Raw genomic sequence first — 13,392 nt, forward strand, 5'->3', positions numbered from 1 at the left:
ATCCGCAATCGATTAGTCAAAGGTATTGCGAAAGTTTATAGTCCTTCAGCACAAGGGACTTGTGTTACTTAAGCCCGTAGCTCCTTTTAACACGATGGTCTTGTGTTACTTAGGCCCGTAGCCCGCTTTAACACGATAGTCTTTCCAAGAAAGGACCGTATCCTTTTATACTTAGTGCTGCGAAAGTTTAGAGTCCTCCAGCACAAGGGACTTTTCAAGGCTGACATCAAAACAAAGCTTATACTTGATACATCAAACAGAGCTATTCATTCATGCTTAACAAATACTTTCGTCAAAACAAAGCAAAGCAAGATTTATCAAAACAGTATAACATAGCTTTATTAAAAATACCACTCACATAGATCTTCTCGGGTGTAGGCTCAAAGCAAAGATCAAGGACCTCAAAACTCGAACCCAACGGTTCAAACCTCGAAGATCAAGCTTGGAAGATCTATTCTCACTCAAGAACTTCTCCTCCTTTCTCTAGAGCTTCTCTCTCTAAAGGCAAAGATTTGAGACAAAATGATTTGTTCACAGGCCTGCCGGCTGACTTAACCTTCAGCTCAGACACGTGGCGCTATCGGGTTGGTTCAACTCAAAAGGTGACTGATTGATAAGACAAGTCTATGACAAAGCGTATTCAACAAGCTAGACGGCAAGACACATCGGCAAGTAATGACATCGGCTTAAGTCAAAGCTTCGGCAACAAGGTAACAAGGACATCGGCTAGGGAGGACGACACTTGACTAAGCTGTGCCACACCTCGGCCTGGGTGTGCCACACCTCGGTCTAGGCCATACCTGCCCAAGGACAAGGATCACTAAGTGCAAAACATCTCGGCAAACATGCCCGAGGTGAAGATAGGGGTCGACCATGTGGTTCCAAAACAATTCTAAGTACAGAGGTTCAGAGGTGAACTAAGCTCAAGATGACCCTGGCTACACACCAAACAAGGAACAAAATCATGCAAGCAATACTTAAACAAAGCAAGGCAAGGCAAGACTATCAAAACAATATAACAAGACAAGATCATGCATGAATGTATGCAAGTATGACAAGAGTAAGGTGAGTGTTGCTACAGGGTTGCACTATTCCCGCGGGACTTTCCCCCTTTTGTTCAGTTTCCTCGGTCAAGTCAACCAAGCAAATAGAATGACTTCCTAGAGCGAACTCTGCCACAAAGTCTACTAATGCTTGTGCCTTTATTTCCATGCTAGGTTAGAACTTGATGTCGAACTGTTCCAACTCTATTGCCCAATTTAGTATCCTTCTAGAAAAGTCCGCCCTTTCAAATAGGGCCATCAAAGGAAATGTAGTCAATACTGCCACTGTGTGCGGATAGAACTAGTCGACAACTTTCTGGATGCCATCATTAAAGCTTAGGCAAGCTTCTCTAATGGCAAATATCTTGTTTCTGCACCCAGCATTGTCGTGGTCACATAAAAGATGGGCAAGTGTTGTATTCCTTCTAAGCGCACCAAGATCACGCTAACAAGAGGCTGGGAGACTGTGAGGTACAAATAGAGCCCTTCTCCAAGTACTGGGGTTGCTAAAAGCAGTAGAGAAGACAAGTACTCCTTTAAGCTTTCCAGAGCTCGGTCACACTCTTCGTCCCACTCAAACTTGGACTTAAGGGCCTGGAAGAATGGTCTACACCGGTCTAACGACTGACTTATGAACTTGTTTAGTACAGCGGCTAAGCCTGTCAAATGCTGTAACTCCTTAATTGTGTTTGGCCTATCAAGATCTTGAATGGCCTTGATTTGGGAAGGATTTACTTCTATTCCACGGTTTGTTACCAAGAAGCCTAGAAACTTGCCTAATCCCACGCCAAATGCATACTTTGGCGCATTTAGCCGTAACTTTTGAGTCTTCAAGATTTGGAACATCTCTGCTAGGTTATTGAGATGGTCTAACACATCATTGCTCTTGATCACCATGTCGTCAATGTAAGCTATTGTTCTGCCTAACAATGGCACAAACATCTTGGTGACCATCTGTTGGAATGTTGCTCCTGCAATTTTTTAGGCCAAATGGCATAACCTTGTAGCAATATAACCCTCTAGGAGTTGTGAAGGATGTGATCTCCTAGTCCAGTTCATACATAGCAATCTGATGATATCCACGATATGTATCCAGAAAGCTAAGTCAGTTGTGTCCTGCAATTAGGTCCACCAGCTGATCAATCCTTGGTAAATGAAAGCTATCATTTAGGCACGCCTTGTTAACTGTTTTGTAGTCGACACAAACACTCCACTTATCGTTCTTCTTTGGTACAACCACGGTGTTCGAAATCGACTTTAGGTAATGGACTTCTCTAATTGTACCTGCTTCCTGAAAGCTTCCCACTCCTTCGGCCACTACTTCAGCGTGGTGTAGAGCTGATCTTCGAATTCTTTGTATGACTGATTTGGCAGTAGAGTTGAATTGAGTTGATGGCAGATGAAGTTTGGATCAATGCCAGACATGTCATATGGCATCTAGGCAAACATTTCGAGGTTGGAGATTAAAAAATCCATGATCTCCTTTCTCTCGATGCTAGACAAAGATAAGGCAAGCACGAAGAACTTCTCTGGGTTACTCTTATCAATCCTTACTTCCACTATATCCTCTATGGCCTTCTGTTCGGCTGCCTTGCCGATGTCTCCAAACATTTCATTGCTTTCCAGTTCCTCTACCATCTGCACGAATCCTTTGGCAGCCATTCATTGTCATAAAGCACTGCTTGGATATGATTTGGTCTCTCATGACCTCTTTAATTACCGCGGCTTCATTTGGGAACCAAATTACTTGATGGTAGGTTGATGCTACCACTCGTATGGCATGCAACTATGCTCTTCCAAGAATGATGTTATAAGTGAAGGGGACTTTCAAAACCCAGAACTCCACTTATTTGACCATCGAGCCTGCTTTGATCGGCAAAATTATCTTGCCAATCAACCATTCAAGCATCAAATTAAAACCTACCAAAGACGACATGACTGGTGCAAAGTACCAATCATCCAACTTCAATTGCTTGAAGGTCTCATAGTACATTATCTCACATGAACTCCCTTGATTGATCAAGATCCTTTTGATGTCAAAATTCCTGACGTGCAAAGTAACCACTAGCGTGTCGTTATGGGGGTTCTACAACCTTGTCAGGTCTCTATCGGAGAAAGAGATCAAATTTTTTGCTTCTATCTTCGTTTTCTTCACGGTAGACTGAACACTTAGCACCTCCCTTATGTGCTTTGCCGTTTTTTATCATCCTTCTGAGCTCACAGACTCGCTTACGTTCAATAATCTCATGGATCACATTAATCACACCTTGAAGGGGACCGTCTATTGGCATTCCGTCTGGCATATTTCGATTTTGAGGGGCTGGCCGAGTTCCCCCTCAATGTATCGGTCCAAGTGGCCTGCTGCCACCAGTTCTTCTAGATGTTACTTCAATGGCGTGCAATCTTCAGTTCGGTGCCCAACTTCATCATGGAAAGTGCACCGATATCTTTCGTTAGGCCCCTTCAATGTATCGAGCTCCCCCTCTGTGCTTCTCCTAATTTGGTAGGCCGTCGAACAAATGATTCATCGTGTATCTCACTGAGGATTCGGTAGATGGGCTTCTTAAAAATTATAGTGATGGCAGTGCAGACTTTCAGCTTCCTCGCCTTGCTGCCCTTATCATTCGGTGGAAGACCGACACGATTATTGTAGCTTGGTTTTCTCTTTTTGCCAACCTTGTTTACTTTAGCCGTAAACTTTTTATCTGACATCGCTGTTGTGCCGGTTCTTGCCTTAGCATAAGCACCATCCTCTTCCACCCTAATATGTTGATGCACCATTTCCATCAAGGCTTCCATAGTAAGGTGTGGCGTCATGGTCATGGAATCCCTTAATCTGTGCCCAACTGGAAGTCCGCGCTTGTATTGGGAAATAGCTAGGTTGGTGGGACATTCGCCTAGTTGGTTGAATGTGTCCCAATATCGATTGTTGTAGAACTTCAATGTTTCCTTCTTGTCCATATCAATGGTGAGCAATTGGTCGACCTTCATAGACATCTTGGTGCTTGTTTTAAACCTAGTGACAAACGCCTCTGTAAGTTGCGTCCAGGAGGCAATGCTGCCCTCTGGCAATCTCTCAAAGCAAGTCAAGCTTAAGTCGCCAAGGCTTGATGGAAACAGGATGCAAATCAAGGCATCATTCCGCTTATGAATAACCATCACTTGTCAAAAGTGGCTAAGATGCATGTATGGATCTGACTTCTCGTCGTAGATTGTGAACTTAGTCTAGTTAAAGCCTAAAGGCAGCAGTGCATTCTCTATCGTCGAAGCAAATGACGAGCTCTATAATCTCGCCAATGCTCTATCTGTTGGCTCATAGGCAAAATGCTTCATTGGCATTGCAACATCAACGCTTCCATGTATCCTAAAAGCTAATCACTACAAAGAAGATACCCTTTAGGAGTCCTGCACTTAGGCAACTTCTCTTCTTCGTGTCCTTTCTTCCAAAATAGTCTGCAAATCTTCTGATCTGGCAAACTCAGTGTATCGCGAAGATATTTGATGAGTGTGCGAGAATCGATAGCTGCTCCTCTCAGTTTATGACCTTTCAGACCTCGTCCTCTCAAACCTAGAGTAACGAGTTCTAGAAGTCCTTGACTAGGTGTTGCCTATCCTGAGGCTTCTACTCCTAGAATGTGTAGGCGTGGCATATCTATCTTGATCTCCAGAAAGATGAGATCGCGTTTGTCCCTCACAATTCTCCACCCCAGCCATGCCCTTGCCTTTCACCTGGCACTTCAAAGCCTCCATATCTACCGCCATCCTCCGTAATAACTCATCTTGGTCCCTCACACGATTTTTCAGATCCTGGGTATCTCTCATTTGCCTTTGTCCATATTGGTTTCTGGAGCAGCGAAGGCATAAACCTCACTTTTCTCGTGCACCCTTGTGAGGGTTTCGTCACTCAGGGTCCAAATTCGTCATGGGCGAGGCAAGGGACATATCTTTACGCCTCCTGTTCGCTTCTGGTGTTTGGCCATCAATGGCGGATTGTGGCAGATCTTTGTTATGTGCCATTGAAACTTATTGAAGGAAAACTTAATCAAAAGGTAAGTCCTCTAAGAGTTCCCACAAACAATGCCAATTGAACGAGCATGAAATAATCTTCACTCGTATAATCTTATTGATCAAGCTTGTGCTCTTCCAAACGTCATTGTAATACCTGAAACCACAAACGTGAGCTGGCTAGTGGGTGCGTACCGAAACCCCCCCCCCCCCCCGGTGCCACGGATGCCTAAGTCAACAAATAGACTAAGGATGTAAAAGCTCTATGAATTCGAGAGTAAGAATTGGAATACTTGAGACTAGAGCTTGGTTTGAGCTTTTGTAAGTTCCATATGGCACAATCCTAGTAGGACTCTAACTCTTATTTCTAGAGTCCTCCTAGGAATCACATTCCTAAAGGATAATGCTTATCTTTTGACACTCCCTTCACTACAAGCCAAGTGAGATGGCCCAACTCTTTGCATGGCTTCTAGCCGAGCACCCGAACTTCTTGACTTTATCCGCCACTAACTTAGCTGCACTACGCACAGTGCCATGCACAGCTTGCTCAGCGCTCCATCTTGATTATGCTATGTGGCTATTTCCCTAACTCGGTCGAAGCTTCACTCTCAATCTGTTTGACAGCCTTCCCTTGTAGCTTGGTCAAAGCGTTGACCACCACTAGAAAGTAGCTAGGTCCAAGTATATGGGCATTTTGGTAGTTCGGTCAAAATTCTTTGACCGACTCCATTCATTGTTTGGCCTATGCTAAGTTCTTCCCAAAGCATAGTAGGTCGGTCTAACTCGCAGCCCAAGCCCAAGGTCACTTCCATCTAACTCGGCTCAATTTGGCTACACAAATTATCCTCTCATACCTCATGCACACATTTTAGTCAAATTATAAGGAAAAAATCAAATGATATCCAAACCTTATCGCAGCAACTCAATGATGCTGAAAGTAAGTACATCAAATAAAAAGTTCCGATCAATTTTTGTCTTATGCTGATTACTTGTAGATGACATAATAAATTATGTAACTTAACAGTTTTATGAAAGTGACCCTATAAATACTTATAAGTATGTATATATAAATATCGTGAAAATAATTATGAAATTCTTATATTGATCAAAATATTAAGCTACAATATCTTTTCATTTTCTTAAAAAACTATTCCATATTTTCTACATAAATGAAAATATACTAATGACTAATGTTATATTTTTCATCATGCAAGATATCCATGGCACAGAAAATGAAACTCAACAACTTTTGATATATAAAAATATGTTATATATTGATATTAATACATTCTTACACCAATAGTATGCAAATAATATATAATAGTGGGTTTAATAAATTTGTATTATATTGTAAAACAAAATTGTGTAATTAGGCAATTAATTTCATACCTTCAATTAGATTACAAGTACGGATTATGAAAAATTAAAGTGGGAAGTTGATAGAAAAATATTTGTGTAATACTATATATTTAAAGGACCTGTTTATTGTTTATTATTTAAGATATGATTATGATCTCAACAATCTAGCTATAAATTAATATTTACACGTTTAGGAGCTTATATTTATAAAATTTCTCATTTATCATTTTAATTCTTCAGCCGGGTATGTATTTGTTTCTTACTTAGTTATATTTTTTATACAGATATAATCTTACATTTCTTGCTTTGTTATACTTTGTATACATATCACATACTAATTTAAGAGACACACATATTTACAGTACTAACAGTTGATAAAAACTCACATGTCACATGCAACGCACATACCCAACCACTAGTATTAATAAAAGCAAGATACACATAAATAATTGAACAAAATAAAATAATAATGTATTTTATTTTATTTTTTGGCTTTGTTTCTATAAAAATAGTTCTTAAGAATGTAGAAAATAATTTAATTTTTTTTTTCAAAAGAGTGGTGCTACATCCCTAATATATCACTCTTATTTTGATCTTTAATGAGGTGGAAGAAAAAAAGAGGATAGAGAGATATAGAGAGAAAGGATGATGAGTGAGGAATGTGATCCATTTTACATTATTAGATGTAGATTAGAAGTATTCAATTAGAGCTCTTACACATTTTTGTTTTCAAAAATATTGTATTTACATAAAACTCATCACTGTCTTTGGAAGTTCTATGGTTGGGATGTGTACCATATGTCCTTAATTACAATTTTGTGGTCTTTGGTTATGACATGTTGAGGTGTTCGTTATGACTTGGTTATACACATTATAGTATTAGTCATGATTCATTGTGATATTCGTTATGATATTATTTTGGTTATGATCCAAAAACTTTTTGGTTATATCTTATATAGTGTTTGGTTATGACTCTAAAGAGGTGTTTGTTTGGTGGGACTAGGGCATGTGATTGGACTCCATGTCTAACAAAGTGGATAGTCCAATGTTTGGTTAAAAAAGTAAAGGCCGGGCTAATGGTTCGGTCGGACTAATAATCTCCCATATGTAGGGTAGCTCAATTCCGTAAGGGGTGTGGGATAGAAATGGGTGGATTGCTCCAAATTAACTAGTTAAGTGACGAAATTAACCTTCAAGTATATATAAAATTTATTTCTTTTATTTGTTTAAATTGGTCTAAATTAATCTCATGATATATAATAGTTTTCTTTTATCTTCTTCTTTTTTTTTCTTTTTTTTCTTTTTTTTTTTTTTTGTATTAGCAAAATCATAAATGAAAATATACTTCTAATGTTGTATGTAAATAAAATTAAAAGTGGTGTTTGTAAAATAAAATATATTTCAAATAAAAATCAAATAAAATATACTTCAAATTTAATATTGTCATTGTAAACAATTTAAACAATATATTGGATAATTCTATTTTCACATAGTTATTTACCTCTGTGCGCATCATTTCTTAATACACACACTTATTAATTTGGTTATAAGTTATTGTTCTCATTCTGCACACTTGATATTTCAATTATACCCTAACTTATATCCTTATACACACACACCACCTAAACCCTCATACCACACACCTCTACCAGATTTGTTAAATTCTTGGTATATTTGTCAGTAATCTACAAGTTCAACCCACATAATAGTGAAAAGATTTTGAATTTTATGAATCACGTAACGTTCATTGTTCTAATTCGTATATAGATTTTAATTTTGACAACTGTTGTTTTGTATTGTAATCTTGAAAGAGGTACTGAGAAGTTTGGAGAAATTTGAGTGATATTTTTGGAAGTTGAATGACAGATCATGAAAAGACAGTACATGCCATCGTTGCTTTGGTTCGCACATAGCTTTCATTTGTGATATCTACTTCACTCACTCCCTCTTTCTCTCTCTCTCTCTCTCACTTAGAGGGAAAAAAATTATAATTGAGTTTGAGAGCTGTTGGTTTGTATTATAATCAAACACACACACACACACAAATTTTAAAATTATTTGTCCCAATATGAGAATAATGAGAACCTCAAAAGATGTGTATTGAGATTTTTTTATTTTAAAAAGATGTGTATAGAGAAAATTTCGATATAATTTTCCAATATTAAGAGTGCATTTGATGTCCATTATAGTCATTTTGCTTTAAGATATAATTGTTATTAAAAAATGACATTTCATTAATTGTGTTTATAGAGATAAATAGGTAAGTAGAAATAGAATTTCCCCAATATACTTTTCAAATCAAACATGATTTACTAAAATAGTCATTTCTAAATATTTAATCTCATGAAAAAATAAATATGAGATACCTATCATTTTCAGTCAAATAATTCAGGTACTATATATCCCAGTACTATGGGTCTGTTGACTTTTTTGGCATTCGAAGGTTAAAAATATAATTAGAGCATGCTAGTAAGGATCAATAAGTCCTTATAAAGATATTAAATGTCAACCAATTAGTGATTTCTTCGAAATTCTTTTAGCCTTAATGAAGATGACTTTTATTGGTGGCTTTGTTTTGAGAGAATCAAAAAACTAATCCCAAAAGTAAAAGAAAGAGGAAAAATAGTGTTAGAAATCAAATTTCATTAAATAAACAAGAGTTTACAATTGTACCTTCGCACTTTTACAGTTTCGAAGGGAGTTACAGCAACAGACTATCTTAGAACTACTCCTAGGAATTTGAAATGCAGTGTAGGAAAATAAAGGACTAGAAAGAAAAATGTAAAGTAAATAAACTGGCTTCTAGTTCTAGTTCTGGGTCCTTTCACTATCAGCCTTCTCCTCTATTTATAGGATCTGATGATAAACGTTGAAGTAGCTGATAACCGTCAAAATGTGTGATAACTGTCAAAGTAATCTCCATGATCACTAGACATTGCTTTGAATAGTTTGCTTTCACTACATCATCCTTATGGTTGGGCTGCCTCCTGAATTTGAACTTAAATTGTAAGCAACTGTTTGGCCTCGTCACGCTGCACATCTTGACTGTTCTAGTGTCTCGCAGATCCATTGCCATTGATATAAGCTGCCACGTATCTATTGATGACTGGAGACCTTCACTAACTCCCCAAATTACCCCTTATGAACCACGCGTCAGGTTGTAATTGGTTTGTACAAAATATATCACCAACAGAGTCTGTTGCATTATAATCCTCTATTATCCAGTTTGTTCAGCCAAATAAAATTAACTTATGACATTTATGGCAATTGATGTGTACCATAATATTACCCAACAACATGAGACAACAAAAATACAACCTATTTTTTCCCAACTAGAGAGGTAGGACTATTGAGCAACTCTCAACAAACCTTATGAACAATTTCAACTTATTTTTGAATCATGAATTTATTAAGTAAAAGAAGGATGTAAGGTGAACAAAATTACTTAAATATAGTTACTTCATATAGGTAATTGAACAAAATTAAAATAAACTATATGTAAAATTTTCTTATTTTTCCTATTCCTTCCAAAATTCATTTTCATTTTATACATTTTCTCTTCACAAAACTTAGATCCAAACAGAAGTGAATGCCATTTCCTGCCAACCCATTTCTCTGCAATGTAAAGAGGGTGGATTGAAACTTAAGACATTATAGTGTTTTACTAATTCAAAAATAAACATAACCATCTTATTTGGTTTTAGAAAATTGAGCCTATATTTTAAAGAATTGATTTTTTTTTTTAGTCAAAATTTTAATATTTCAAGAATTTTTTGTTTTATTTTTTAGATGTACCTAATCTAATTACACTTAAAAAGTATAATATTTATAAAAAATTTCAAATATTATTTCATAAATATTTTATTATTTTAAGTACATTTAAATTATGTACATTTAAAAAGTAAAAAAATTAATTACCATATTAAAAAATTCATTATAAATAAAAAAAAGTACAAAAAATAAAACACTTGGCCACCAATTGTGATCCCTTCCCTTCCTTAGAAATCAGGCAACCACTCTACCAACCTGGCCACTAAAATCTGTTGACTTTTTATCTTAAGAAGTATTTGGTAAAGGACAATCATCACCGTCGAATACTTCAGGAGTCAGCTGTCGGAAGATGTGGGTTTGATTTTTTAAAAATTAATTTTGTTTATTTTTAATAAATTTCTTATATATTTTAATTAATTTTTTTTATACTTTTTAAATGCATATAATCAAGATGAATCTAAAAAACATAACAAATTAGATAACATATTAAAAAATCACTAAAATCAATAAAAATTCGAGCAAAAATTTATGTGTATTTTTATTCGAGTTTTCATTTATTTTTAGTGAACTTTTTTAATATTTTAGTTAAAAAAAATTACATTTTAATTACATCTAATCTTAATATATCTAAAAAGTAATAAAATACAGATTAAAATATAAAAAAAGTTCAATAAAGACAATGAAAATTCGTTTAAAAATAATTTCTGAAAATGTAAACCAAACGAAACTATCAAACAGATAGCTCTGAGAGAGAGGGAGAGGTTAATTTTAATCAATTTGCTCCGTTTGGATGGATTTTTTTTTTTAATTTTTAAATTATCTTCTTAGCTTTTTATATACTTTTTAAAGTACTAATTAGGATAAAACCTCTCTACAAGATTTCTTTTAAGTTTTAGTCCATTGAAAGTTTGTTTTGTTTGCTATAGAATTTTAGTTTTAAAAAAAAAATAAGAAAAAATTAATTTAAATGATCAAAAATAACTAAAGAGCTCTAGATTCCCTACAACTCAGTCTCTCTCATCTTTTTTGCTGGCTTTACCATTAGTGCCATTTCAATCGGTATCTACCAGTTACTGTCTCGGTCTCAACTGCCATCCATTGGTGCTACCTATGCTCTTTTCACTAGAAATTGTTATTATCATCACCAATTTCTCAACCTTCACCGTTCGCCTCTACTATTGTTCACACCTCTATCATGGTTTCACACCTTACTAGTCTAGATCTAGGCTGAAAAATATATAAAAATTCCTCAGATATTGATTTGTGATTATATTTCAATTTTAAACAATAAATAATAATCTCAATTAAATAATCAAAGACAAATCGACACAACGATTTAACGTAGAAAAATCACAATTGGAGTGCCTCCAATTTTGATAAAAAAAAACCAGAGCCAAAGCTACAAAACAATCCACTAAGAAAACAAAAAAAAAAATTACACAAGTGTACTCTCAATTACTTCGCGAATCCATGTCAAAATTGAACCGACTCTTATGTGCCTCTTCCATCACCGTCTTCACCTCGGAATTATCTTACCCAACGTTGAATCCACAACGCCAATGCCGAATCCATGACGATGAGCCACTTCAGAATCCACCAAAGTTTCAGACCCAAGTTCCTCAAAATCCAACGAAGACCAACTCTCTATTTGGTGAATAAAGGAAAACAAACAAACCCTTAATAATGTTGATATAAAGTTTATGGATCCATTGATCACTCTTAAATCATTAATAAAACACTTTGTATCTTATTCCTCTTTGAAAATTTGGACGGCCCAAACCCTAGAAACGAACAACGCACTTTATGAAAAATAGGATCGCACAAACTGCTCGAGCGCACATTTCACCGCTCGAGCGGTGTGACTAAAAGCGGTACGAAACATATAAGCTGATCACTCGAGCAGAACTTTCACCGCTCAAGCAATAAAACTTTTTTCCCAGAAGTTCAAGTGCTCTACAAAAATACTGGATGATCTGTTTCTTTACTCGAGCGTACAAATAACTGCTCGAGCGATCAAATAACTTCAACTGCATTTTTGCTTAGTTAGCGAAGTGACAAATATGAAAGAATTAAGATCACAAACTCTCTCTATATAGGCACAATTAGGGTTAGATTCACATCTAAATACTCATAATCTCACTGAAACAAAAGAGCGAATAAAATTACAACTAAAAATTTTTTTGTCAAATAAGATTACCAATTACAAAAACCTAACATATGCTATTGTTCCTCGTTCAAAAACATCGTTCACAGTTTCCCCACCGTCATTCGTGCCTCGTTGTTTGATGCTTACAACATTGCCATTTGCACTGTGTTTCCATCCACTCTGCTGCCCCTAGCGCCTCAATGTTAGTTGATTCAAATTTGTTTTTGTTTTTGTTTTTCTTTCTCTATGTCGCTATATGTTTTTTTCTTCTTCTTTTTTTTTTTTTTTAATCTCTTTGTTTCTCTCTCTATTTTCTCTTCCTTTCTATGATTTGTATTTTATTGTTTTGATTGGCATCCGATAGTTATTGTTTGATTTGTATGTTTTCTCTCACAACCATTGTTTATTGACTTTTTGTTTGCATTAGTTTTACTAATCTTATGCAATTTTTTAGTAAAGTGAAAAAAAAAAATCAGTGTTTTGACACAATAAAAATCCAATCAAGTTTTAATGTTTAGCCATTAATTGAAAAAATTTCAATTTTGAAAATAATGAAATTTCATTTATTTGGAGTAAAGTCAGTGAAAGACTTCCAATGTTGCAATATTTAGCTATCAATTGAAAAATTCATTGTTTTGAAAAATAGTGAAATTTTATTGATTTAATAGTCATTAAAAAAATGGTCCCTAACAACTCGTGATGGTCATCGAAAAATTATAGTCAGAGGCTATTGGTGTTGGTCGGAGGTGGTGGAGTAAACAAATTGCAAAGGTAGTTTTATTTAGTAAATATATTTTAATTATAAAATTAATAAAATATATTAATTAAAGGACACTTGGGCGGTAAATCCAAATTTGGATTTTTTTCAGCCCAAAGGTCTAGGCACTAAAACTTTATGTCCATAACGACAAGCTTGTACAGAATAACCAAAATATATATTCTCATTCACACGCATTCTCACAACATACAAAATACTCCTATCTGTTCAATTTATTTCCTCAAACCCACTCTCTCTCTCTCTCTCTCTCTCTCTCTCTCTCACACACACACACACACATACACACTCAC

The 13,392-nt window shown here is 35.6% G+C and overlaps 1 protein-coding gene across 1 annotated transcript; it reads right to left on the reverse strand.

Moving 5' to 3' along the window:
* Positions 1-3,506: 3,506 nt before the first annotated feature.
* LOC145795955 (uncharacterized) lies at positions 3,507-4,040 on the reverse strand. Its single transcript, XM_082880907.1, has one exon. The coding sequence runs from the start codon at positions 4,038-4,040 to the stop codon at positions 3,507-3,509; it is 534 nt and encodes a 177-aa protein (XP_082737033.1).
* Positions 4,041-13,392: the final 9,352 nt, after the last annotated feature.

Source organism: Camellia sinensis, chromosome 7 (genome assembly GCF_055761805.1).
Source record: "Camellia sinensis isolate YWXY chromosome 7, ASM5576180v1, whole genome shotgun sequence".
NCBI classification, from domain to species: Eukaryota; Viridiplantae; Streptophyta; class Magnoliopsida; order Ericales; family Theaceae; genus Camellia; species Camellia sinensis.